Source organism: Pseudorasbora parva, chromosome 1, assembly GCF_024679245.1.
Source record: "Pseudorasbora parva isolate DD20220531a chromosome 1, ASM2467924v1, whole genome shotgun sequence".
NCBI lineage: Eukaryota > Metazoa > Chordata > Actinopteri > Cypriniformes > Gobionidae > Pseudorasbora > Pseudorasbora parva.
Genome location: NC_090172.1, coordinates 62,172,764 through 62,200,755, shown reverse-complemented (window position 1 = coordinate 62,200,755; position 27,992 = coordinate 62,172,764). Strand labels below are relative to the sequence as shown.

Sequence of the window (27,992 nt, the reverse complement as noted above, 5' to 3'; positions counted from 1 at the left end):
ATAGATGATGACTGAAGACTGGATATTAACTCAAGATCCTCATGAAATATTTACAGCCAAACCCAGAGTAAGTGTGAAGCCCCAGAGTTCAGTGTTCACTGGAGACACAGTTACTCTGAGCTGTGACGCGAGACGCTCAACTGGACGGAGGATTATCTGGTACAAAGACTCCAAGATAATAAAAACTGGAGATGAAACGAGTTACACACTGAGAGATGTGAGAGTCTCTGATGGAGGAGAGTACTGGTGTGGTGTAGAAAACCTAACACAAGGTCAAAGAGTCACGCTAACAGTAAGAGGTGAGAGCTGTTTTACAGGACAAACTGATTTAATAATAGAAATATTATACAAATTAATGTCATCCATCAACACTATCTTGTACTGTCAGTTAAACATCAAATAAGGTCTTTGCTCTCTTCACAGAGAGACCCAAAGCTGTATTGCGTGTTCATCCTGATGGACGAGTGTTCAGAGGACAGACGGTCTCTCTCACATGTGACATACAGGAGACAGACGTCACTCGCTGGACCTACACCTGGAATAAAGATAATTCAGAGATTCATGACAGTCAATCACAGAAATACAGAATCAGTTCTGTTAGTGAATCTCACACAGGTCATTACAGCTGTAGAGGAAGAGAGACGGGAGGATCACGACACACACACACCAGTGATGAAGTTACACTGACGCTCTCAGGTGAGTGTGAGAATCTCTCCTCTTGGCACATCTACGTCCTCAAGCTCAGTCTGAGGCTCGCAGTCGTCCATTTATTTTATTGTCTATAGATATAAGTAGTTTGTATTAATTGTATAACCCTCTTTTGGACTAATATTAATGTATACATGTGCTTAAAAGAATATTGTATGATTTGTGTTCGTGCTGCATGATAATTGTGGTACATATATTATAATATCCAGTTTGTTCGCATCATTATAAAACATGCATGAGGGTGAATGATGAATTTGATCACCAATGTTTAATGTTTTCAACAGAGTAAAAGTCTGTCTTCAAGAACATATTGGTATCCGTGCTGAGTTTTACACAACACAACGCTATTTTCTAACCCAGAGATTTTTCTAACTCTGTGCTTTCTATAGTTGCACGTGAGGGAAAAAGCTTCCTCTTAAGAATAGTTGTGCACTTTTAAGCACTTTTTTAATAACCTACAGCATGTCTCTTTACATCATTTTTTATACGTAAAAACTATCATTTCGTTATTTTTCTGACCCAACTAATAACTCATCCTCGTTTCCAATAGTTTGCACGCACTTTTCTCAATCCATTACGGAGATATAACATTTTGATATTGCATATTGCTTTTAAACGGTTGTTCGTTTAGTCTAGTTAATGTGACCACTTTACAATATTTCAACAACAGTTTATTTTGTAGCCTAGGCCTATCTGTATTTTAACTTAAATGCCCTGGGGTCGGACACAGGATGTGAAACTCAGCGCTGCGCAACGTCTTTAAAACACACAATGAACAAATTCAATGAGTGTACACACACCGGCGGCGGCGGCATTCGGCGCCTGTCCACGACGACTCAGGAAGTTGTTCAAAATCCTGCCACGCCACAGAGCGCCATTTCAAGAGAATATATTAAATGTAGGGCCGGGACTCGATTAAAAAAAATAATCTAATTAATTAGAGGCGTTGTAATTAATTAATCGAAATGAATCGCATTTTAATTGCATAAATATTTGACCTGAGAACAATGAGAAGTCATTTTTCACATGTATTTTTAGTATACCATTGAATAATGACTGAATACATAAGCTTAATCAACAAAATATTGTTTATTTATTTCAGTCCAGCACACCAGCGCAATGTTTGCCATTAAGTTTAGCAAAAGCATATTTGTGATATTTGAGGCTCGATGTGCTGCGGTGATACGCAAATTCCTTGTGGTATAGCTTGCACATAACCATGCTCTTGACGACGCTTCCATTCTTTCGTTTTTTAAAACAAAATTTCCCATCACGGCCAAGCAACGCAGCCTCATCAGCTTCTTCGTTCATGTTCACTCATGGTTTGTTGTTGTCGTGACTCCGAAACGCTGGTGTTGGTGTTCCAGTATAATCGGTCCGTCGAAACTCATTCATTGAAAAACGTTCCGCGGTGCAAAAATAAGTGTGGTTAATTTTTTTTTTTTGCATAATTAATTAACGCGTTAAAGTCACGTAATTAATTAATCTTAATTAACGCGTTAAAGCCCCGGCCCTAATTAAATGTATATTATCTTTCTCTCAAATCATCAGTGAAATCTACTGATTTCTCCCTGTGCTATAACATACACCCATCGTGTAGCTCTTCCGTCAGAAGTTGATTTTAAAATTGAGCAAAGTACCCACACTTGTCTACTACAATTGGCAACAATTTAAATTTCTCCAACTATATTACAGACTTTTTGAGATGATGACAAATACAAGGTGGTTCTTTGTTACAACCTACCCCACTACTGGGCTAGGTTGTAACACATACTGGGGTTAGTTGTAACAGGTAGACAAAATGCACAAAAACACAAAAAAGGGTAATCCAAGTGTTATGCCACAAAAACAAAAAAGTTTCATTTTAAATCAATAGCTGATAATTAACATATTTACCCCCATTCCACAGAACGAACAAATGAAATGCATTCTTTATCAGTCACAATAGTGACAAAAACAAACAAACAAAGTCACAATGGTGACAAGAACAAAACAATTAAAGGGGGGGTGAAATGCTGTTTCATGCATACTGATCTTTTTACACTGTTAAAGACTTGGAATCCCATACTAAACATAGACAAAGTTTCAAAAGTTAAGGTGGACGTTTGATGGGAGTATTTCTTTGTCAAAAATACTACTTCCGGTTAGTCATAAGTTTCGGCAAGTTTTTTGCGATCATGCGTCCCCTTTGACGTTAATGGGGGCGGAATTTCCTTGTATGGGCCTTACGGACAATTCTACCGGAAGCGCGTGAGAGAGAGCGAGGGAGAGAGCGAAAGCAACAGCCTACGCCCATCAAAGCGCTGGCTTGTAGGATGCTGGACAGGTGATGTGCACATAACAATGTCACCAAAAAAGTGCGTTTTTGGTTGCCAGACCAAGACAGCCCTGCACAGATTCACCAAAACCCCGCGTTAAGGCAACAGTGGATGTAATTTGCTTTTCCGGATCAGCAACTGAGTTGCGCGAATGTTTATATCTGTTCGCTGCATTTCGGTGCCGACTGTTTCATAAACAAGGCCCAGCTCGACGCCGGCTTTTCCCGATCGCCTAATGCTGAAGGATGGAGCAGTCCCAACGTTAGAAGGGTGAGTGAGACTGCTTCAAATGTCTGTGTTTTTTTTAGTCCGCTTACTGTCTACACAAACCACGCGTAAACACACAAACACACGTGCACAACTGCACTTCCCACATGTACACCTTCAAAGACAAAAATACGACGATATAATTCAAGTATAAATATGTAAATAACACAAGCCGCTAAGCATATTATATAGTTAGTGTATAACTTGTAACTTACCACATATAGACGTCCTGCTCTAGTCGTTTTTGCTGCTGCTCCTGTTCAACTGCAGCCTCTGGGTCTGATTCCGGATCATAGATGTATGGCTGTATCTGATTAAAAGCCATATTTTTATTTTGAATAAAGTTTTTTTCCCGCTGTTAGGGATGCACTCGACTCAACACAGCGCGCTGCTGCACACGTCATTATTTAGCTCCGCTCACACGACACGCCCCCACCCGCTCGGCTTTTTTCGGAAAGACTCGGAACAGCGCATCTTTCTTATATAATTATTAAAAAAATAAAGACTTTTCGGAGATATGCAGGATGCAATGCTACTCTATAGGTACTCAAGATTGACATGATGACATGACATGACTGAAACTGAGTGTTTCACCCCCCCTTTAAGCGCATTCTTAATCAGAGTTACAATGGTGACAAATGAAATTGGTCAGGCCTGGAGTGCATGCCTGGTGGGCCCAAAAGCTACATAAAACACACTTGACCCACACTTCTTTGGGTCTTGAATTTCTAAATGGTTCCATGCAGATGACACAGAAAGAAGGAGTTATCAGGGGGTTTTTTACATTCTTTTTTTCTCGCCCAAGTTCTAGGCATTCTGTAGTATTATTAAAATCACAAAAAGTTTCTTATTTGTATGTATGGGGATGGTTGTAACACTTTCCAAACACGTGTTACAACCTACCCCACCACTGTCACCCAGTGTTTAGCTAGCTGTATTAGCATGGTGCTTTGAAATTAGTCGGAGGTTGATACACCATTCTTTACTAGAGAAACTAAAGTTTGACCTGATACAACTCATACAACAATATCTACAACAGTAGAAGTACTAAAAAATATATCTTTTTTTTTTTGTACCTCAGAATTTGCTTTTTAGCTGTAGCTTCAGGAGAGATGGCAACACAGACAGCAAAACCTCCATGTAAGATCAAGGAAGTCTGAAAAAACTGAAACTGTCAGATGACTCCTATCTTATCCCTGATTCATGGAAATGGTAGTGTTACAACTGTCCCCGTGTTACAACTATACCCGGTCTCCCCTATATAATTTGCCTGACCGATGAGCGACCCTCTTCAGATACATGAGATGCGACGCCGAGCTTCGCGTCCGGTGTGCAACCCCCTTTAATCAGCTCCCTAGTTCACTAGTCAGGGCACTGATCAAGACATAAGTCAATGGACTGACTCCCTGATCAGTTTTTACAAATGTTTCACATAATTCTTTGAACATTTCCATAAGATCGTGAAACCAAAATAATAATAAAAACATAACATAACATAAGAAATAATAATAATAACAAAAAAACAAAAACAAAGTTTAAAACAAAAACAAGGTTTTATGTCTTTTTAAAAACTTTGTTGGATAAACTGTATGTATAATTTAAAAATATATTTCATTAACTTTATTATCAACACAATATTTGTTATTATAAGTCCAGATCAATCTCCAATTAATATTCTCAAAATGGTCATTCCAAAAGTATCTACCTCGAAATGTTACAGGGCAATGAATAAGACTTCTAAAAATTTTATTATTGCATTTGATATCCTTAATATCAAAAAACCTGATGGTATTGCATCAAATACAATACTATACTATACTATACTAACTCGTGGAGATATTGGAATACCACATGTCTTTAAAAACTCAGTATATGTAAATAAATAGCCCTCTTCGTTTACTAATTGAGAGACCATTAGAATATCATATTTAACACAGTTGCCGTAGAAGATTGATTTTTTTTCTTATATTTAACAATCTTATTATTCCATATTAACTGTTTATGGGGTGAAAAAATATGTTTGTATATAAGAAGCCAACATAAAAGAGCCTGACTATGAAAATTGGATAACTGGATGGGAAGTTTGCTAACCTCAAAATCACTTTTTTTTGTGATCAACTTTTTATTGTTTCACATATAACAAAATAAAATCCAATCAAACAAACCAACAGGGAAGGGGAAGCAACAGATGAGTCATCAATAAATTAATCAATAATAATAATAATAATAATAATAATAATAATAATAATAATAATAATAATAATAATAATAATAGAAAAATAAATAAATATGAATAAAAAGATAATATTAATATATATTAAAAAATCAATAATAATAAAAAATATTAATAATAAATAAATAAATAAATAAATAAATAAATAAATAAATAAATAAATAAATAAATAAATAAATAAAAAACAATAGAGCTACTTTACATGATTATTCCTTTAAATATTCCAATATGCTGGAGGAAAAACATTGCCATCGTCAATCGTCTTGGGTTTAGCCTTGTTAATTCGTGCTGTTGTACATTCACAAATCACAATTATAAGAAGGCTATGTACCCAGTAAGTTTTTAAACACATGTTCAGGGTAAACCAGTTCTGTATTATTGTCTTCTTTGCTGCTGTAAACCCAGCAAACAACATTCTCTTTTGTAATACTCAAAATCACATTTTAAAAGGAACTCTATACCACCAACTTTTTCAAAAATAAGATTTGGAATTATTTACCATAGCTTATCTTTATGTTTAATATAATGTTTAATCCAGTTCAGCTAAAAAATTGTATTAGAAGTAACAAAATCAAGTACATTCAAGCCTCTTTGGATATAAGAATTACATAAAATATTTCTATTGAAATAGAGAGACTTGTTTTTCCAAATCAAATTGAATAAAATTGAATCAGTTTTTTTAATAAAAGATTTTAGTACATCTAATACTTTCGCAGGATAGACTAAACGAGAACTCTTCCTTTGAGTGGCAAATCCCTTATGAGCCACATATTGAATTTATTTTTAATTTTCACCATAAGGGGCTGGAAATTAGATTAGATAAGTTACTTCCTCTCTAACTGGGATGCCGTCAAATTCAATTAAGAAAAAGGCTAGCCTGACAAGCCAGACCCACATCAAGATGTTTGGTCTGGAAACTCACCATTGAAAGCTCAGTCCGAGGGGCGGATAAACGGTTGTCTTTCAAACTCCCTCTGCACGCAATTGGATAGTACTAAAACCAACCAAAGCAACGAAGGTGAAGCAGAGCTCGTTGACAGATTAAACTTTTGCCGTATCCGGTCGGCAAAACTCAGAACACATCTTCCCTTTTTAAGAATGACTTCAGTGCCGTTCTTTGTTCTTTTCTCAGAGAAAAGCTTAACTCCAAGTCTTCCAGTGTCGCGGTCAAAGCTGATTCGAAAGACCGCCGCCGTTCACCAGTTTTTGTTTACTAGAAGCATGCAAGCGCAACTCGGCCGTCATTATGTTAAGCCCCGCCCACCGACTCTATAAACGATGTGATTGGCCCGACCAGAGTTTGGCGTTTACAGCTCAGAAGGGTATTGAGAGTTGCTAGACGACACTCGCGGCAGATTAGATTTTGCTGCCGCTAGGGTGCGTCTAGATTTCTAGGCTAGAAATTTTTTTTTTTTTTTTTTTTTTTTTTTACATTTAAAGATAAACCTGAAGCTTCAGAAAATGTATTGAGACATTCCATAACTTTTTAAACTTGTGATATATCTTTCAAAAAAATTGCTGTATCATCAGCAAGCTGACAGCATTTAATTTCTCTTTCCCTAACTTTAATACATTGAAAATAGTTATTATGAATGTATAATGCCATCGTTTGCATGACCAAAAGAAATAGCAAAGGCACTGCTGGATTGCCCTGTTTTATGCCCCGGGAAATTCTAAATCTATGAGTAGTTCCCCATGTAAGCAGAACTGAACTATAACAGTCACTATATAGAATTTGTATGAATACTTTGTAAAATTCACCTGTAAGCCCATCGTTTCCTGGGGATTTATTATCTTTTTGTAACGATGAGTCAACAGAGTGGGGATCCAAATGCAATTTTATTAAGACAATGATCCACAATAGAAGTCCAGAGTACAGGCAAGGTCACAATAAATGTAGGCAGTCCAAACAAACAAACACAAAAAGGCAGGGAACATAGGCAAGAGAGTAGTCCAGAAACAGACAGGTCTGCCATCCAAAACCAAGAGACATTAAACATGATAGAATGCTCAGAATTGTAGCGTTGCACTTTACACGACTTTGCACTGAATGGCAGAGTGAACATGGTTTATATAGACAGAGGCTAATGGCACACAGGTGTAAACAATGATGGCTGATGAGTCAGGGCAACCGGTTATGGGTAATGAATTCTGGAGTGGGGATTACTATTGAGGTGAAGGAGCCCTCTGTTGGCGATCAGAGGGAGCCCCAGAGGTTTGATTTGTGACAGAGCCCCCCTCCTAAGGAGTGGCTTCCAGACACTCCTATAATTGTGAAGGAGGGTGGTGGAGCGGTGGCAGCGGTGGGATGGAGGGTCAGGCCCATGGAGCGGAACAGGACCTGGGCCCTGGCTTGACCTAGATGGGCCTGGGTGTGTAGGCAGACATGGCCCATGGAGTGTGGGTGGACCAAGACCGTGGAGCTTGGGAGGACCTGGGCTGTGGCGCTTGGGAGGACCTGGGCGTTCTAGAAGCCATGGAGGTGCAGGCCGTTCAGGGGACCACGGGGGCACCGGAAGCTCAAGAGACCACAAAGTCGCCTCTGGACTTGTGATCTGGAGCAGAGTCCTCTCTGGAGGCTGTTCCTTAGCTGATCACGGCAGGGCTAGGCACCTGGGCGGCGAGGGCAGAGCAAGAAGCCTGGGTGGCGAGGGCAGAGCAAGAAGCCTGGGTGGCGAGGGCAGAGCAAGAGGCCTGGGTGGCAAGGGCAGAGCAAGAAACCGGGGTGGCAAGGCCAGAGTAAGAAACCGGAGCGGCAAGGGCAGAGCAAGAAACCGGGGTGGCAAGGCTAGAGCAAGAAACCGGGGTGGCAAGGGCAGACCAAGAGTTCTGGGCGGCGAGGGCAGAGCAAGAAACCTGGGTGACGCCTTCAGGACGGCAGCATCCTCCGGAATGTTCTCTGGGCTCGGGATCCCTGGACTCCTCCTCCTGCGCTTTCCTGGTCTGACTTCCAAAAAGGAGGAGTACAAAAAGCCTGCAGTTTTACCGGCCCTACAACATTAGTAGGGACTTAAGAAATATAACCCAAAAATATCGCTTTAAGAGTGAGAAACTTCTCAGGAACTTCTTCAGTTGGCTCAAAAGGTGCCAAAGAAAGGCCCTGTAACACAATGGCCAAGTCCCATGCCGGCACCCTGGTGCGAACCAGAGGCCTATGTCTCAAAGTGCCACGAAGGAAACGAGTAATAAGCGGGTGTAATAATGCGTTCAGAGGCAGCCTCGGCCACTCCTGTACCGAAGCGCCCTCCTCAAAGAGTGCCCGGCGGGAGCGCAGCGTTCTTATTGGCAAGCGCTTGCAGTGCTCACAAGCAGCCCCCTCGAGGGCTGCCTGAGCGTGCTGCGCTCCCAGGCAAACAACACACATGCTGTGTGTATCCCCACCCGTGATGTAGCGTGGGCAGGGATGAACACACTTATGGAAATTCTCATGCAGTGATTGTTCGCTCGCCATATTTAACTTAAATGTGTGTGCAGTAGGGCTGGGCGATAAAACGATAACGATAATTATCATGATATAATTTTCCTCGATAAAACAATAAGAACAGTTCGATAAATTTTCGATATAATGCTTATGCGCTATGGGTAATGCTGCGCATGTGTAGTGCAGACAGGTCATCTAGGTGCTGCACGCGCTGTTGTTTACAGTCTGTGGCTGACAGGCTTGGAGGATCGGAGTGAAGTGGAGCGATAAAAATGAGCTATAGTGAAGAAAATGCAGCTCTCACGACCAGCTCGGAGGACACAGATATCGTTGACAAGTTAGTTCGCTCAACTTCAGTGGTTTGGAGATATTTTAGCGATCCCATCCGACATAAAACGGAGCGACATGCGTGGGCTGCTTATCATAGGTTCACCACGCGGAATTTATTATCGTGCTTCTTCGAAGTTCTTCCATATAACATTAAGCCCAACACAGCGGTAAATCTATAAACTACATTCACGCACAGCAGGCTTATTACCTTGTTAGTTGTAGTGGGTGACTTGCAAGCTAACGTTACCAAACTATAATCACTAAAACATCGGACTTGCACTTCGCTATCATAATTGTTTGTCTTTGGTGATGTATTAATGACTCAGCATCGCATGTATCAAAAGAGAAATAATTTCATCCGATGTTTAAAATGAATAAAATAGACTAGACAGAGCTCTGGAGATCTGCAAATACTGAACTTTGCTCTCTCTCCCTCACTCCCGACCGGCCCACTGTCGGTGAGGTGTGTGTGTGTCGGCGTCAGTGAGATGGGCGTGTGTGTATGTATGTGTGTGTGTGTGTGTGTGTGTGTGTGTGTGTGTGTGTGTGTGTGTGTGTGTGTGTGTGTGTGTGTGTGTGTGTGTGTGTCAGTGAGAGAGAGCGATGCACATTGGACCAATCCACTGTGATGCAAGAGAGGGGGGACTCAAAATGTTTCTTAACTTAAAACGCTTTTCTTTTTTGCCTGTTTGCATTTTTAGTGTTTTACTACTTACACAATTAAGTGATAATGTTATTGATATACAGTGTAAAGTAAAAAAAATGCTTACCACAATTAATATTTTAATAAATAAATCTACCTCAGTTTTAATAAATTGTTCACCTGTTGGAAAGTGTTTGTCATGTTTTGACAATAAAGGATAGTTTAAACCCACAGTTAACTGTCTGTTTTCTACATCTTTCACTCATGAGCAAAAATATGCCTTTAAATTTTAAAGAAATAAAAATGTTACATTTATCGTGTTATTTATCGATATCGACCATATTATGATCAGAAAATATAGAGGGTTCTATTTTGTTTTTTTCCACACTATCTAGTAACTCATTTAAAATGAGCCAGAAGTCAATCCTGGATCTCTTAGATAAATCTTTGCAATTCCAAGTGAACTGGATTTGATGTGGATTTTTTAGTCTCCATATCTCACAGCAATTTAAATGCAGACAAAGATTATTAAATTTTCCATAAGTGTCTCTTAAAGATCTTTGAGGTTGACAGTCTTTGATGGGGTCACTTATGCAGTTCCAATCACCCCCCAAAATTTGTTGAGCATTGATGAAGGAATTCAATAATACATTTATTTGTTCTTTAAATTCCATAAACAAAAGTGTGTTTCTATGACTATTATTATGACCATATATGTTACCCAAAATAAAGATATCCTCCATATATTCAATAACCAAAATATTCCATCTTCTTGCATCAAGAAACTATATTTTTAAGAATTTTTCCCTAAAAGGAACCTTTTAATATGGCAACGCCGGCCGATTTGCTACTTCCATAAGACATCCAGGGGCGGCAGTGGCTCAGTGGTTCATGTAGGTTGTCTACAAACCAGAAGGTTGGTGGTTCAATCCCCGGTTCCACCTGACCAAGTGTCGAAGTGTCCATGAGCAAGACACCTAACCCCAGCTGCTCCCGACGAGCTGGATGGCGCCTTACATGGCTGACATCGCCGTTGGTGTATGAATGGGTGAATGTGAGGCAAAAATGTAAAGCGCTTTGGATAAAAGCGCTATATAAATGCAGTCCATCCATTTAAATGCAGTCCATTTACATCCAGATATTGTCTCCCAACTGATTTTTCCAGAAATTAAAATCTGAAGCTAAGGCATGAGTTTCTTGTAGAAAATAAAATTTTGCCTTGAAAGTTTTGCAAAATAAAAATACAGCTTTCCTCTTAATCCGTTCTCGTATACCCCTTACATTAAGTGAATAAATTGACAAAAACAAGCTGAAAGTTAGAACAAGAAATAGATTGATAGAAAAATTTGAAAAGAAACTGAGCTTTATGTAGAACAAAGAAAACAAACATTTTCTACACCTTTTAAGTGTTTAATAGAACATGCAAACATGGACTTATAAATCTCTGAGCTTTTATCTTTCAAACATATAGCAGCATATCGCTAGCCGGACCCACATCAAAATGTTTGGTCTGGAAACTCACCATTGACAGCTCAATCCGAGGGGCGGATAAACGGTTGTCTTTCAAACTCCCTCTGCACGCGATAGGATAGCGCTACACCAACCAGAGCAACGAAGGTGAAACAGAGCTTGTTGATAGATTAAATATTCACCGTATCCGGTCGGCTAGACTCCGAACACATCTTCCCTTTTTAAGAATGACTTCAGTGGCGTTCTTTGTTCTTTTCTCAGAGAAAAGCTTAACTCCAAGTCTTCCAGAGTCACGGTCAGGGCTGATTCGAAAGACCGCCACCGTTCGCCAGTTTCTGTGTTTACTAGAAGCACGCAAACGCAACTCGGCCGTCGTCATTATGGCCCCGCCCACCGACTCTATACACGATGTGATTGGCCCGTCCAGAGTGAGGGGAATACAGCTCAGAAGGGTATTGAGAGTTGCTAGACGACACTTGCGGGCAGATTAAATTTGCTGCCGCTAGGGTGCGTCTAGATTTCTAGGCCAGCATATCTCTATATAGCTCATTTAAAACACGGAACTTCTTAAAGGATATAACATTGCTTTCCTTTAGCGTAATATTACGTCAGGGCAATCATTACATTCTTTTTTCTTTACCCTAAATGATGGCTTTGGCTCCGAAAAAGAAAGCTTTTTTCCCTTGCTTTCGTGCTTCTTCAATCTGTGGCCATAGTTTAATACGTGTCTCTTTGTCTTTTGTAAGTCTTCGCCTAACTTTAACTTCGTTTTGAGGAATTCCGAATTCTTTGCAGATTTCCATACCTTTTCTTTGGTTGATCTGAATGCAAACCTTGTAATCACCGGTCAATTTTTTCCATTCTCTCTCTGTCCGATCCTATTGCTTACGTCAATGTGGGCTCGAAGATCCTTTTCGGGATCTTGAAGGACTGCCTTACAGATGTCAATCATGCGCTGTTTAACGTCTTCTCCTTCCTGTTCTGGCAGGCTATACAGCCGCAGGTTCCATTTTCTGTGATATCGTTCCATTTCATTCAATCTATCTTCCAGGCCATTTATTCTCTTCTGGTGATCATCAGTTGCCTTCTTAACTGTTGTCATTTCTGTTTTCACATCTTGAACTTTGTTGAAGATAAACTCTGATGAATCCTTTAAAGCTTCAATGGTGTCTGCATTTTTCTTTATCAGGCCTGCAAGATTGTCCGCATTCTCTTTTATTTTTTCAGCCATAAGCCTCATGATGTTATTTTGCAATTCAGAGAGTGTAGGTTCAATTTTCCCCTTCTTCGCAGCCGGAGTGCATGGAGCTGAGTCAGGAAGATGGACAAATCCTCCGTCGTAACTAGTGTAGTAGTGTATATCACCTGCTTTAACAACTTACATAACATCCTCAGTGAATGAAAGCGATTTGTTTGTCTTTTTACCTTGGTCTCTTGGTCTTTTGTCTGTCATCTTTGATGTTTTTAACACTGTTACAACACGTAGCCACTGTTTAAAACAAACTCACGTTAAAAAAAAGTGTCCAAAAACGTCGTTTTTTAAGATAACAACGTAAAGATATATTTTCAGTTGTTTGCACTAATCTAATTTTGTGTTTATGGTGAGAAAATCATTAATTATTTCTTAGCCTTGAATATCGCCAACTGTTCCTTTTGCCATCTTGTGCACCCCCTGACTAATAAACTAGGGAGCAGATTGAGACGCATGCATTGTGAAGATCGATATCTGTAGCCTGCCTGAAACAATATTTTCACAGATATCGCATCAATCATAGACTACAGCAGCCTATTTAAAATGGCACATGCATCTGTTATATTCTCAATTTAATTTACTGAGAAATCCTTGCAACGTTTTTAGGTTAACTATAGAAGAGGATTAGTGTGTGTCGCATTGGCAAGACTCGCATCGGGGTGCGTGACATCAGGATGGTTTCGCTCCATCGTGATGTCGGTCAGCCGTTACGACACAACCCTACTGAAAACTACGATGAACTTACAAGCACATTAAATGAAAGGCATTTAGGAGATTATCCACAACTTTTCCTCCGGCCTTTATTTGTTCGTGCTGACCACGCCCCCAGCCACTATCAGAGGCACGGCGTTTAATTTACTACAGGCTTTTATTTGAGGAAATACGGTATATAATTATATATATATATATATATATATATATATATATATATATATATATATATATATATATATATATATATATATTTGTTCATTTTGTATCGTTCATGTTGCGATTCTTAATAAACTGCCATTGGGCTCTGCAAACTCTCCTACAGTGGACATTTATTACACGGTGACATTCAACAGATATAAAAATTAAAAAACATAAACCAAAAATTCAAAATAAACTAACAACACAAACTGCTAAAAGTGCATTGTTTTTGCAGTACAATGCTTGCACAAAATCATCAGTAAAGTACTGTACATTAATACAAGAGAAGTCCTAATCTTAAATATTTATTATCAGGGGTGGTAAGTAATCAAGTAAAAATACTTTGATACTTTACTTAAGTATTTTTTTCGGGGATCTGTACTTTACTTGAGTATATTTTATTTGCATCTACTTTTACTCTTACTCCACTACAATATTAAAGGCAAAGTTTACTTTTTACTCCAATACATTTCCCCATGCCCACTCCAAGTATTAAGTATTTATTACACTTGATTTCCAAACCGGTCTGGTCATTCATGGATGATCCAGTCGGGTATAGACTTGGAAAAGCTGACAAGTCAGGTTTGCCACACTAACGTTAGCTCAGTGTTTCCCCAACTTTTTTATTTTGCGGCACACAATTTACTATGAAAACATCAGTAACATTTTACAATACAGGTGCACTATTATAATTCATGGCTAACTAATGCACAGATAATCATGAGTTAATGTATTACTAATGAAGAACTAAACCATTTATTAATGATTACTGCATCAGCAACTAATGAACATTCTCTATTATTAATAGATTAAGTATGAATTGCTATTAATTAAATATGACATCATTAATTCCCTAATAACATATTACATTAACTAATAATGTAAATTCATGTATTCAAAGCCATGCATTCCGACTCTCAGTTGTCTGTTTAATTAATCATTAATCATAACAATTGGCAAAATTATATTATGACTTTACTTGTTGAGGCACATGACTATTAACGAATTGTTACGTAATATGTCATTGTGGTTATGGCTTTTGAATTAATTTTGAATTAGTTAATAGTATCTTGCTCCTCATCTGTTTAATGTTATGTAACATGTCTATTTTAAGTTTAACCCCTATACTGTGTTAAGGTGCTTCATTGTCTCCTATTAATTGCAAATCTAACAAATTCTTAATTGCAGTATCTAATCTTATCATTTGTTCAATTAAAGCATTGCATATCAGTCCCAAAATATTTCATCTGCTTAATTATTGATATTTACAGTTAATTTGAATATTTACTTTTTACTTTCGGTACTTGAGTACGTTTTAAATCTGATACTTTTGTACTTTTACTCAAGTGATGTTTGAATGGAGGACTTTCTACTTTTACTGGAGTATTTTTTTATTTAGGTATATATACTTTCACTCGAGTATAATTTTTGAGTACTTTTACCACCTCTGTTTATTATTAACCTGTAAATTATTAAACTGACATTTCACACCAACATATTTAACAGTGTATCTTCGTTTGTGCAGTGACATGAAGAGTTTAGGACAGATCGAGTCAGTTCACTTATATTGGCTTCTTTGGGTGCTGCTGTATATCATAACCTCTGTTTCTTCAATTACAGAGAAACCTAAAGCTGTTCTGACTGTAAAGCCTGAACCATCACAGATATTCAGAGGAGAGACTGTCACTCTCACATGTGACGTACAGGGGGAAGGATGGACATACGGATGGCGGTGTGATGGTAAAGATCAGAGCTCTAATGAGAAAGAGTTCAAGATCACTGCAGATCACACACAGATGTGCTGGTGTTACGGCTGTAGAGGATCAGGATCAGGATCAGGATCAGGATCAGGATCAGTCTGCTCTGGCGTGAGTGATGAAGTGACTCTGACTGTGACGGGTGAGTGATCATCACTGACATAGGGATCTGCTCAAATGATGAACAATTAATAAACTGCAAATGAAAAAATAAACTGTACTAGTAAACATTTCCAGATGCTTCAAATTCATGTTAGAATGAACTTTGAGTTACAGCATCTGATTGTATAAGCCATGTCTCGCAGGATCTGTATCTTCATGTCTTCTTTATGAGAGCTCTTATATTAGAAGAACATAAAACAGCCACACAGTTACACATTAAAATAAGCTGAAGGGTGAAGTCAAATTAAGACAAATTTATTATAAATGATAGAAGTCAGAGAAGCAGAGATAGATGATGACTGAAGACCGGATATTAACTCAAGATCATCGTGAAATATTTACAGCCAAACCCAGAGTAAGTGTGAAGCCCCAGAGTTCAGTGTTCACTGGAGACACAGTTACTCTGAGCTGTGACGCGAGACGCTCAACTGGACGGAGGATTATCTGGTACAAAGACTCCAAGATAATAAAAACTGGAGATGAAACGAGTTACACACTGAGAGATGTGAGAGTCTCTGATGGAGGAGAGTACTGGTGTGGTGTAGAAAACCTAACACAAGGTCATAGAGTCACGCTAACAGTAAGAGGTGAGAGCTGTTTTACAGGACAAACTGATTTAATAATAGAAATATTATACAAATTAATGTCATCCATCAACACTATCTTGTACTGTCAGTTAAACATCAAATAAGGTCTTTGCTCTCTTCACAGAGAGACCCAAAGCTGTATTGCGTGTTCATCCTGATGGACGAGTGTTCAGAGGACAGACGGTCACTCTCACATGTGACATACAGGAGACAGACGTCACTCGCTGGACCTACACCTGGAATAAAGATAATTCAGAGATTCATGACAGTCAGTCACAGAAATACAGAATCAGTTCTGTTAGTGAATCTCACACAGGTCATTACAGCTGTAGAGGAAGAGAGACGGGAGGATCACGACACACACACACCAGTGATGAAGTTACACTGACGCTCTCAGGTGAGTGTGAGAATCTCTCCTGATCATCATGAGGAAAAAAAGTCAACAGATAAGAAATAAGAAGCATCCAACTTCTTAAAAATAAAACAAGCAGTGGGTAATTTAACAGAGAACAGAGAATAAAACACAAGAATTAATGTTCAATAATGTTATGTGCTCCACTAGTTATTTAATGGATATAATATGTAACACTGATGGTAAGTACCTTCAACAAAAGCTTCACAATTTAGGCTAATAATCAAATTACAGATGATTAGCTGCCCTTAAAGTACTTGTGTCATTTGACCTTCTGACCTTTTATTTTAGAAACATCTGGATCATCAAGATCTCCAGGAAAAACGGGACCATCGGGAACAACGGGACCATCAGGAACAGCGGGAACAGCAGGACCATCAGGTGCTCTGATGATTGCAGTGATTACAGGCCTGAGCATCTCATTTCTGCTCATTTTTTACTGAAACTAAACTAGTAAACATTTCCACATGCTGCATGTTAGACAGACTGAACTATATGAGAGCTCTTATGTTAGAAGAGCATAAAACTATGGAAGCCCTGAACGGCCATGGATAATATATATTTTTTCTGTGTTATGTCATGATCACAAGTTAATTTTCTCGTAATCTCAAGATAACAAAAGTTGTTTTCTTGTGATAACGACAAAATTTTCTCGTGACCACGAGTTTCATTCTGACTGCACTGTACCAGAGTCTACTGTTGCTGTAGCAATGAACACAACTTTCAAGCACATCTGATCAACGGATAATAAACCATGTGCTGGATCTTTCAGCAAAATCTTTGCTTCACATAATAATAATAATAATAATAATAATAATAATAATAATAATAATAATAATAATAATAATAACAATAATGATAATATATTTTATTTATAACGCACTTTTCATTCCAAAGAATCTCAAAGTGCAACAAAGGGAAAAAATAAAAATAAAAATGAATAACAAGAAAAAATATAGAATAATACAAACAATCAACCAACACAGAAAACTGAACAGAAAACAGAGCTGATGGTGAACAGAAAACAGAGCTGATGGTGAACAGAAACAGAGCTGATGGTGAACAGAAAAAGAGCTGATGGTGAACAGAAACAGAGCTGATGGTGAACAGAAAACAGAGCTGATGGTGAACAGAAAACAGAGCTGATGGTGGACAGAAACAGAGCTGATGGTGAACAGAAACAGAGCTGGGGCCTATACCATGAAGCCGGTTTAGCTGGCTAGCCAGATATGTTTAAGCTTAGTTTGTGCCAATCCTGGGTTTTAGGTACCATTAAAGTAGCTCGGCTTTAATCAGTGTTCGTTGCCATGGTATCTTACGCTGCACGGCTAACCTGCTCCGGGGCAGGTTATGTTCTGGATTCGAGAGCTCAGATTTAAGTGTGACCAATCAGCTGTGAGCAAATAAAAAATATAGATGACGTAACAAATTCTCAGAGTCTGTTGCAATGGCTTCACCTTTTCTACCAAATCCTGTGGACATCTCCGCGCAAATTGTTAGAAGAGCACTTCGTAGAGAAAGAGTTTTTAGGGACAGACAAAATCCTCTTGACTTTCCTGATACGTACTTATATGAAAGATACAGATTTTCCGCAGAAGGAATCTGTTATATTTGCGAACTTCTTGAGCCGCACATTGCAAATGTGACTCGTCGAAGCCATGCCCTTACTGTACCGCAAATGGTATGTATTGCGTTGCGATTTTTTGCAAGTGGTACATACTTGTATGCGATCGGTGATGCAGAGAACCTTGGGAAAAACACGGTTTGTCGAACCATTCGCAAGGTGGTCCTTGCACTGCAGGGGTACATAAATGGCTTCATTGTGTTTCCTGGACATTTATCGACCATGTCCATAAAAGAGGGCTTTTATAAAATTGCCGGTAAGATATTGATAGCGTGACATATGAACAATTTTACCGTTCACATGCAGGATCTTTATTTGTTTTATTTTTTTTTAAAGCAGATTTTATTTAGAGCACTTAAATATATTATACCTTAGCTTAAGAATAAATATATTTGTTTAAATCCTATAATAGGATTCCCTAGAGTCATAGGAGCAATAGACTGCACACACGTTGCAATCTCCACTGCTCTAGGAGAACATGAGGCTGATTATGTAAACAGAAAGTCCTTTCACAGCCTTAATGTTCAGGTGAGAGGATTTTTCATTTGCATTGAGATGAACATTTCACTGAATAATAACTTTAACAGGACAATGATTTACCGTACATTTAATCTGCAGATGACTTGTGATCATGAATGCATGATCACAAGTTTGGATGCTAAATGGCCTGGCTCAGTGCATGACTCCCGAATTTTCCGTGAGTCTGTGTTGTGTCAGCGCTTTGAGGAAGGCAAGTTAAATTTGGTACAGTACAAGACACTCTGAAGTGTTCATTTTAGTTGTGACAAACTTACACAATTTTCCCCTTTTCTGTTCCATGACAGGGCTTTTTGATGGCCTGTTGGTAGGAGACAGGGGTTATGCATGCCAGAGGTTTTTGCTAACTCCCCATCCTGATCCTCACACAGGGCCACAAAACCGCTTCAATGTGGCCCTCAGTAAAACCAGGGTCAAGATCGAGATGACCTTTGGCATCCTAAAGGCACGTTTCAACTGCCTTCGGCGCTTAAGAGTGTCACCAGAGCGGGCATCTCAGATAGTGGCTGCATGTGCCATTCTGCACAATATAGCCACCATCAGAAAGGAGCGAGTACCACCACAAAACCAGCTTCTCCCCGATGAAATTGACCCCATCACACTTGACCACCCAGCTGGGGCAGCTGTCAGAGATGCAATCACAACACAATATTTTACTTAATAAAAGCACATTGACACTGTAGACTGGTCTCAAACTGTTTTATTGGTCTTCTGGCTAGGGAGGAAGAAAGAGCAAAAGAAAGTTCACTTAAATTAATAAATATTCATAGAATGTTCATACTAAAGTGTTACTTGGTTAAATAAGGTCACATACTGAGATCTGTTTTTCCAGCTGTTTGATCTCCAATTTAATTTTTTTAATTTGGAGCCTTCTCAGCTCACAGTCCAGCTCCTTTAGGGAACAGTCTAGTTCTAGACTCCTTTTATAAAGGACCCTGACGGAGTCTGTTTCCACCTGAAACATAATTCCACCACAAACAATTTAAAGTTTTCTGGAGGCCAAATAAAAAAAAAAAAAAAAAAGTGGCATGACTAGGACTGACTGTAATTTATGTCAATGGTTTAAAGCATTACTTTGTTCACATTCCTCCTGTAGCCCATTGAAGTAGAGGCCTCAGTTTCTAGGGCAGGTTGTGAAAAATCCTATAAAGATAAGTGTAATGGCCAGTCACTTATTTATGACACATTCAAATGTGTGTCATAATAAAAAAAAGTCCAGTGCATTCACCTCAGCAGCTGTTTCAGAACACACAGAGAGAGTGTCTTCATTTGCGTTACCCTAATAAATAAAAGTAGGCCAATGTAAAGCATAACTGTTATAAAGCAGGCTATGTTCATGCATGGTGTTCTGTCTGCTGCATACTGACATCTGTGTGAGAGACTGCGTGCATGTGTGCAGGCTTCAACAGGGACACTGCATTGCCCTCTACTGCAGAAAGTTAGAAAAATTAGAAGTTATTAGAGTAATCAAATAAAATAAAATATAGTAATGCATTGCACACATACCCATTGTCACTTGCTTACAGGAGCCAGCACCAGGGTCAGATTGCACAGCATCTGTAATGCCATCCATAATTGGCCTTCCCTTATTATTACTTATAGCCAACTCCTCCGCCACAGTGTATTCTGGAGGAGGTGGCCCTCCCCCAGTTTTACGTATTTCAGACTTTTTTCTGTTTGCTGCAAACAAGTGTTTATGATAAAATGTTCGCAAAAATAATACAAGGTTGTGGTAAATACTCACCACTTTGAATTATATTTTTATATTTTGTCTTGATCTGCTGCCAAGAACGTTTGGAGTTGGGGTTGCATCTAAAAGTCAATGAATATAATTTTTTTTAGGATGTAATAGCCAATACATTGGCACATATGTTGTGTGATATCTATCCATCTACACACACACACACACACACACACACACACACACACACATTTAATTTTAGCATTTAAAACATTTTTTAAAATCAATAGTTGTAGCTGTTAACATTAGTTAGGCCTTAGTTAACATTAGTTACTTCACATTAGCACAGTGAAGTAAAATGAAGAATTGTTGCCATTAGCATTAACAAAGAAAAAAAAATCAATGCAAAACTTATGTTCATAGTTACTTCATGTTAGCTAATGCATTAACTTATTTTAACAAATATCTTATTGTAAAGTGTTACAAGCAAACACACATATACAGTAGCTGCATTACAATGCAAAAAAAAAATGCTCTTTAGTAGTTTCTCGGTTTCCAAAATTTTTAAATCAAGATGTATTTACTAGATAATTAAATGACATAATATATATATTTAGTTTTTTTGTGTGAAAATAAAAATAAAAATTAAGTGAGTTGCTTAAAACAAACAAAAATATCTGCCAATGGAGAGAGGAAAATAATCTTATTTCTGTTTGGGACAAAACAGAAATTCTCTTGGTTTTGTCCCACACAGAAATACAATTATTTTTCTCACCCCATTTAGCTTGTTTTAAGAAAAAACTCAATTAATTTTGATTTTATTTTCAAGAAAAAATATCTTATGTCATTCAATTATCTAGTAAATGCATCTTGATTTAAGAATTTGTACATATTTAGACTAGAAACAAGACAACATTAAGTAAGAAGAGCATTTTTGCAGTGTAGCTTATACACATAATTTTACATGAATGACCTATAGAATGTTTTTTTTTTACACTTACGCATTAATGCAATCAGCAATCTTCCTCCAACATTCTTCTCTTGCTTTGGCAGCAGACACAGTGTTGCTGCGTGCTTGAAATACAGCCTTATATTCTTCATATTTCTGAAGAATAAGCTGTTGCTCCTCCGCGGAAAAATATATAGCTCTCGCTCTATCCATATCGAACGCGATTGGTTGTTTAGTGCCGACGTCACTCTTTTATGTGCACGCGCGTGAAGAAATCATAGCTTAAAGATTAAAGCCTGAGTTGACAGAGAAAGTTGATGAGCTGCATCATGGTACCAATTAAGCCTGATTGCATCGGTTTGGTTTTGTCAACTCAAAACTAATCCTGTAACCCTGAGTTTGTTAAACTACCATCATGGTACAGGCCCCTGATGGTGGACAGAAACAGAGCTGATGGTGAACAGAAACAGAGCTGATGGTGGACAGAAACAGAGCTGATGGTGGACAGAAAACAGAGCTGATGGTGAACAGAAACAGAGCTGATGGTGAACAGAAACAGAGCTGATGGTGAACAGAAACAGAGCTGATGGTGAACAGAAACAGAGCTGATGGTGAACAGAAACAGAGCTGATGGTGGACAGAAACAGAGCTGATGGTGAACAGAAACAGAGCTGATGGTGAACAGAAACAGAGCTGATGGTGAACAGAAACAGAGCTGATGGTGAACAGAAACAGAGCTGATGGTGAACAGAAACAGAGCTGATGGTGGACAGAAAACAGAGCTGATGGTGGACAGAAACAGAGCTGATGGTGAACAGAAACAGAGCTGATGGTGAACAGAAACAGAGCTGATGGTGAATAGAAACAGAGCTGATGGTGGACAGAAACAGAGCTGATGGTGGACAGAAAACAGAGCTGATGGTGAACAGAAAACAGAGCTGATGGTGAACAGAAACAGAGCTGATGGTGAACAGAAACAGAGCTGATGGTGAACAGAAAACAGCTGATGATAAACAGAAACAGAGCTGATGGTGAACAGAAACAGAGCTGATGGTGAACAGAAAACAGCTGATGGTGAACAGAAAACAGAGCTGATGGTGAACAGAAACAGAGCTGATGGTGAACAGAAACGGAGCTGATGGTGAACAGAAACAGAGCTGATGGTGAACAGAAACAGAGCTGATGGTGGACAGAAACAGAGCTGATGGTGGACAGAAACAGAGCTGATGGTGGACAGAAACAGAGCTGATGGTGAACAGAAACAGAGCTGATGGTGAACAGAAAACAGAGCTGATGGTGAACAGAAACAGAGCTGATGGTGAACAGAAACAGAGCTGATGGTGAACAGAAACAGAGCTGATGGTGGACAGAAACAGAGCTGATGGTGGACAGAAACAGAGCTGATGGTGGACAGAAACAGAGCTGATGGTGAACAGAAAACAGAGCTGATGGTGAACAGAAACAGAGCTGATGGTGGACAGAAACAGAGCTGATGGTGGACAGAAACAGAGCTGATGGTGAACAGAAACAGAACTGATGGTGGACAGAAACAGAGCTGATGGTGAACAGAAAACAGAGCTGATGGTGAACAGAAACAGAGCTGATGGTGAACAGAAACAGAGCTGATGGTGGACAGAAACAGAGCTGATGGTGAACAGAAACAGAGCTGATGGTGAACAGAAAACAGAGCTGATGGTGAACAGAAACAGAGCTGATGGTGAACAGAAACAGAGCTGATGGTGGACAGAAAACAGAGCTGATGGTGAACAGAAAACAGAGCTGATGGTGGAAGTCTCTGTAAGCTCCAGTACACTGTGGTCCACTCCATGGATTACATTTCTCCCAGCGCTAGTGGCTCTATTGCCACATATTCCCAAAGGGGGTAATCTAGCACCCGGAAAGCGTTCCACCCATAGGGGCGGCCATTGCTAACCAAGCCATCACCTGCTGTTAGCATCCCATTGACTCCCATTCATTTTTGCGTCACTTTGACAGTGAATAACTTGACAGTGAAAGACTCAATTTGTCCATTGTTTATTTCTAAAAAAACATGTTTACAGCCTGGTACAAATTGTGGTTTTCACCTATAAGGCTAATTTTGACCTTCATGACAACAGTGAGGGGGGTGAATTTTTTTTTTTTTTTTTATAACTCAGTCGTTTACGTTAAATAAAGCCTTAAAGTTCTGCATAAGTAAGGGCATGGTCACTTTGAGTGACAGGTGGATAGCCATTTACCCGCCGTCTATAGTCATTGTCACCTAAGCTCCGCCCACATCCCACCTTTTTGCCCATTTTCTGTTATCCGGGAGTGACACACGATGACTCGCTCACAAGATGGCAACGCCCAGCTCGCCCCTACTTTAAGCTTCAAAATGGCTCATCGGAATCCTATGGGTGACGTCACGGACACTACGTCCATATTTTTTTCCAGTCTATGAGCGGACCGAATGCTGATGAAGCTAGCCCGGTGCAAACTTCAGCCACCATGCAGCTCAAGCCCGAGGGAGACCACCAGTGAGCAGCCGACACCCAGAAGAGAGAGCAGCCGCAGCGAGCAACATGAAATGTCCTTCAAACCAGAAGCAACCGCAACAATTCAAACAAAAACAGCAGAGAAGCGGTGAAGAACGGTGAACAACGTACTCTCAGTGGCTGCCAGCTAGCGTAGCAGCCTACTCCATATTTCTAAAAACAAAAAAACATTTAATCTAGTTAATATACAATCTCAGGATGCTGTTTGAGAAGAGTTGTATGGTTTGCTACAAAGAAATGTATAAAATACAATCGTTTTAATTACACTATCACTGATTTAAATTAGGCTGCTATACAGATCTTTACATGCTTTACATCTCATTTAGGCGATCCATTGAGTGATACAATGTGGCAAACTAACGGTTATTTAAGCTGCTGATCGAAATGGCATCTTAATGCACAAAAAGGTGCAAACAGAATACAGTGACATCAAAATGAGTTAAACAGTAAGTTTAGTATCACACAACGAACGCTATTGCCATAGCAAACTTATCACATTAGACTCTAATGTGATTAGTTAGACCATTTAGTTAAATTAATTGCTTAATGAAAAATGAACCTGGGGTAATGTTCTGATTTAGGGTCAATTTATCTGGATCAATGTGCGCTGACCGCCACAGTGTTCTTGTCAGAGAACTCAGTCATTGACAGATGACAGCCTTTTAATGATTGCTTTGGAATCAACATAGATGGACATGTGCAAGGTTTTTTAAACAATGAAAGATAAATAATAATTAAAATATTGATCACCTAAGTGTTACATGATAGATCTTATAAACAGAATCTGCAATGAATACACTTGCAATATAACATTAATATTCAAATAACACTGGACTTGTTACATTACTCATGCAATGTCCTTAAAGTGTGAGCAATCCAGCGAGAAAACTTTCTTTCCAGTCGGAATGGCGGATGCAGCTCTATAACGCTACGGATAATCTCGGTCTAAATGAGAGCAAGCTCCGCAGCTGCTATAGACAGTAAAAGAAGTGGATACAGCGTCCCCATAGACTTCAACGTTGAAAAGTGAAGTCAGTTAGAAGCGCTCAGTTCCTGATGGCGGAGCGAACTGCAGGCTCAGACTGAGCTTGAGGACGTAGATGTGAGGAGAGCAACCTGTCTGACAGCTGTAGGTCTTCTAGTAGTTGTGGAAAGTGAAATCTGAATCATGTTATTTAAATGTTTTTTTTCCGTTGCTTTTGGCTCACTATGGGCTTCTCCCCATTCTTCTCCCTTCACTTTATCAGACTTTATGTCTCCACGCCCCCCCGACTGTCTCATAGACAGTAAAAGATTGCCTGCGAGCGTCTCCTCAGGTCTATACGGTAATTTCTCTACTGTGCGACAGAGTCGCGTAAGATGCAATCATTAGCCTATTTTTACAAAAATGGCTTCTACAGGCCGATAAAGTAAGATACAAATGTAATGGAGCCTTTTATACATTGTCGCGTTTCTTTATAAATAAACACTGGACAAATGGAGTCTTTAAACGCCTCAGATGTAAAGTTATTCACTGTCAAAGTGACGCAAAAATGAATGGGAGTCAATGGGATGCTAACAGCAGGTGATGGCTTGGTTAGCAATGGCCGCCCCTATGGGAGGTACGCTTTCCGGGTGCTAGATTACCCCCTTGGCAGCTGCCCTTGTTGCGCAATAGTCTGTAATCTGCAGAGCATCTCTGGTATTACAGGGTATATGCAGGAATCCTGAAGTTAATTTCAATACCTTTTTAAGACTTTTTAAAGACCTTCTCAAAATATTTTAAGACCTCCTTATTAATGTGAAAATTAATACTACAAGCTCTACAATGGCTTCCAGTTTTATGGTTTTTAGTCCCAACAATGAAACTATTCGTTATGGCATCTTTGAAGCGTGTTGACAACATACGAGCAGAACATTGTCAGTAGGGATGCACCGAAATCAAAATTCTTGGCCGAAACCAAAGAAGAAGAAATCAAAGCCGAAAACCGAAAAATAAAATTCAAACTAAAATGTTTAACTCGACCTCACTCGTGTGTACATTAAATAATAATGCACATGCCTACTGGCCTGCAGAATAAAGTAATCAAATATAAAATAACTGCATATTTAACTGTTTAAATGAAAGATTTATCCTTATTAAACTTACAAAAGCTATTCAATCAAGAGCATTGATTTCGAGTTTACCCGCCACAACTCAAAATCAGCCGCTGGTGGCGGTGCTAATGTCCATCCCTGGCGCGCGCTCCGAGCCGATCTCAGACTGAGCGCCCCGTTGTTTTTAAATACGTATGGGGATGAAAATAAATATATTCATAAATACTTTTTGGAGTCAAGCTCTTTTGACAAAGCTTGAGCAAAATACTTTCAAAATTTAAGACTTTATAAAGCCGTGATAAGACTTTTTAATACTTTATAAGGGTCTTAATTTCCCCAAAATTGATTTATCACCTTTTAATACTTTTCAAGACCCCGCGGATACCCTGTATTATGCTGAACATGGAGAATTCAGAACAAATGAATTTTAAAAAGAATGTAAAGAGTTTAATCTCTAAAAACAGATTAGTTTATAACGCTATGTGTATGGGACAGAGATTAAGTGAAATTAAATCGCTAGTTAATACCACTAACAACGCTGAAAATAGCCTCACACTAACACTGCAGCATAATGAGGGTCCCTACATCAAACTGAAGCATTGAGAACTTTGTACGTGTACAAACAGTTTAATAAGAAGATAATTTATAAAGACAGTACATTACACCTTTGCAGACAGGAGCCTCGATGAGACGAGCCACGAACGCTAAAAAAAGTAATTTGTAACGTTTTGTTTTTAGATTACACAAGTTTTATAACTTAATCTAAATACTTTAGAAAACTAATCAGGTATGCAACACCAAACATAGGACTTGGTTTTCCTATATATATCATTTAATTAACTATTATTATAACATCAGCAAAAACAACACACACACACACACACACACACACACACACACACAAAGAAGGGCAGTACTAAATTATATATATATATATATATATATATATATATATATATATATATATATATATATATATATATATATGATATTTAAATGAAATAAGAACAATTTACACATCATCCCACTCTTAATGGACTGAGTTTCAAGCTTAGTACAGACTCTGTTGTTGCTGAATAATGTTCTTGTGTTTGTGTTTCAGTGTCAGCTCAGATTTCTGGCCTCAAAATCTTCAGTTTTCTTCTGGCAGCTTGTCCGTATCTGATCGCCACAGTCGTGCTGCTTTACAAATGTTACAGAGCGAGAGGTAACACTTCTGTCTGATCTCTCTCTCTCTCTCTCTCTCTCTCAGTGTTGAATAAATGTCTGTATGTGTATTTCAGTTTCATCTGCTGAAGACCAAAGTCAGTTCGCCGTAACAGAGGAAGAAACTTCAGTCTGATATTAACATGGTTAAAAAGATTCAGAATATTCATTTTATTTACCTTATATCATTTGTCATTAAACATGAGTAATATTGTAGTGTTGTGCTTTTATATGATCCTTATTATTGGTTATTATTTTTATTATTTAGATTTGTCGTATCCTTAAAAGACAATTACTTTTTTCATATCTTTATGATGTTTGTTCTTCCAATAGTAAAATCTTTTCATATTTTGTTCTTCAGTTTTCTTGGTTTTGTTTGTTTCTGTAATTTGTGAACATACAGACAAAGTTTTATTCTGCATCATGTTCTTTATAAATAAATAACAGTTGAAATGAATGTGTATCATCATTTGTACACCAATCTAAACCTAAAACAATGTCTTAATGTCATATTTTCATGGTATTTAATGGCACAAAACTGTTTAAATTGCATTTGACAGTAGTTGTATACCAGGCATAATAAAAAAGGTTTAAAAACTTAAAGAGGTAAAAAGTACCTCATGATTTACTCACCCACAAGCCATCCGAAGTGTGTATGAAAGTCAGTCAAAGCTAACAGAATAATGAGCAGCGCCACACACTGACTTTAAACGAGTGCCAGTCGCCCATTGGTTTAGAGTCTGAGGAGATTTAAACCAATCACTGAACTTCCCTCCAAAGCCCAACCGCCTTTTTTGTCATTCTTTCATATTTAGTTGTATCACTGCCTATATTATTGTGTTGTTCATATTGTCACAATTCTCCTGCTGCGTATATATTCTGCATATATATATATTATATTTAAATGTTTTTA

General features: G+C 38.6%; 4 protein-coding genes across 7 annotated transcripts; 3 read left to right on the top strand and 1 right to left on the bottom strand.

Moving 5' to 3' along the window:
- Nucleotides 1–7: 7 nt before the first annotated feature.
- Nucleotides 8–15,461, top strand: LOC137071105 (B-cell receptor CD22-like). Its single transcript, XM_067438835.1, has 4 exons — nt 8–299; nt 424–696; nt 9,129–9,137; nt 15,175–15,461. The coding sequence occupies exons 1-4, from the start codon at nt 8–10 to the stop codon at nt 15,459–15,461; spliced, it is 861 nt and encodes a 286-aa protein (XP_067294936.1).
- A 307-nt stretch (nt 15,462–15,768) lies between these two features.
- On the top strand, nt 15,769–27,234 carry LOC137071027 (B-cell receptor CD22-like). Its single transcript, XM_067438711.1, has 5 exons — nt 15,769–16,060; nt 16,185–16,457; nt 16,764–16,853; nt 26,976–27,080; nt 27,157–27,234. The coding sequence occupies exons 1-5, from the start codon at nt 15,769–15,771 to the stop codon at nt 27,213–27,215; spliced, it is 819 nt and encodes a 272-aa protein (XP_067294812.1). The 3' UTR covers nt 27,216–27,234.
- On the top strand, nt 17,678–19,315 carry LOC137079551 (putative nuclease HARBI1). 2 transcript variants are annotated; one of them, XM_067447508.1, is made up of 4 exons: nt 17,678–18,352; nt 18,509–18,624; nt 18,715–18,826; nt 18,921–19,315. In XM_067447508.1, the coding sequence occupies exons 1-4, from the start codon at nt 17,920–17,922 to the stop codon at nt 19,292–19,294; spliced, it is 1,035 nt and encodes a 344-aa protein (XP_067303609.1). In that variant the 5' UTR covers nt 17,678–17,919; the 3' UTR covers nt 19,295–19,315. The 2 variants fall into 2 exon arrangements, with proteins under 2 accessions (XP_067303609.1, XP_067303607.1); XM_067447506.1 differs by having other exon boundaries at nt 18,509–18,826.
- On the bottom strand, nt 19,294–21,670 carry LOC137079557 (uncharacterized). Of its 3 annotated transcripts, XM_067447512.1 has the most exons (8): nt 21,316–21,670; nt 20,378–20,445; nt 20,140–20,313; nt 20,001–20,062; nt 19,862–19,912; nt 19,708–19,776; nt 19,448–19,588; nt 19,294–19,348 (listed from the first exon to the last, which is right to left on the bottom strand). In XM_067447512.1, exons 1-8 carry the CDS (start codon nt 21,474–21,476, stop codon nt 19,334–19,336), a joined length of 741 nt encoding a protein of 246 aa, XP_067303613.1. In that variant the 5' UTR covers nt 21,477–21,670; the 3' UTR covers nt 19,294–19,333. The 3 variants fall into 3 exon arrangements, with proteins under 3 accessions (XP_067303613.1, XP_067303610.1, XP_067303618.1); XM_067447509.1 differs by having other exon boundaries at nt 19,308–19,588; XM_067447517.1 differs by having other exon boundaries at nt 19,308–19,588; nt 20,158–20,313.
- Nucleotides 27,235–27,992: the final 758 nt, after the last annotated feature.

Coding starts and splice junctions, on each gene's coding strand:
- LOC137071105 (XM_067438835.1), top strand. CDS start 8: ATGACTGAAGACTGGATATTAACTCAAGATCCTCATGAAATATTTACA. Junction 300..423: donor AGTCACGCTAACAGTAAGAG/GTGAGAGCTGTT, acceptor CTCTCTTCACAG/AGAGACCCAAAGCTGTATTG.
- LOC137071027 (XM_067438711.1), top strand. CDS start 15,769: ATGACTGAAGACCGGATATTAACTCAAGATCATCGTGAAATATTTACA. Junction 16,854..26,975: donor GGGAACAGCAGGACCATCAG/GTGCTCTGATGA, acceptor TTTGTGTTTCAG/TGTCAGCTCAGATTTCTGGC. Junction 27,081..27,156: donor CAAATGTTACAGAGCGAGAG/GTAACACTTCTG, acceptor TGTGTATTTCAG/TTTCATCTGCTGAAGACCAA.
- LOC137079551 (XM_067447506.1), top strand. CDS start 17,920: ATGGCTTCACCTTTTCTACCAAATCCTGTGGACATCTCCGCGCAAATT. Junction 18,353..18,508: donor GGGCTTTTATAAAATTGCCG/GTAAGATATTGA, acceptor ATCCTATAATAG/GATTCCCTAGAGTCATAGGA. Junction 18,827..18,920: donor GTGTCAGCGCTTTGAGGAAG/GCAAGTTAAATT, acceptor GTTCCATGACAG/GGCTTTTTGATGGCCTGTTG.
- LOC137079557 (XM_067447509.1), bottom strand. CDS start 21,476: ATGGATAGAGCGAGAGCTATATATTTTTCCGCGGAGGAGCAACAGCTT. Junction 20,063..20,139: donor CTGTAAGCAAGTGACAATGG/GTATGTGTGCAA, acceptor AACTTTCTGCAG/TAGAGGGCAATGCAGTGTCC. Junction 19,913..20,000: donor ACGCAGTCTCTCACACAGAT/GTCAGTATGCAG, acceptor TTTATTTATTAG/GGTAACGCAAATGAAGACAC.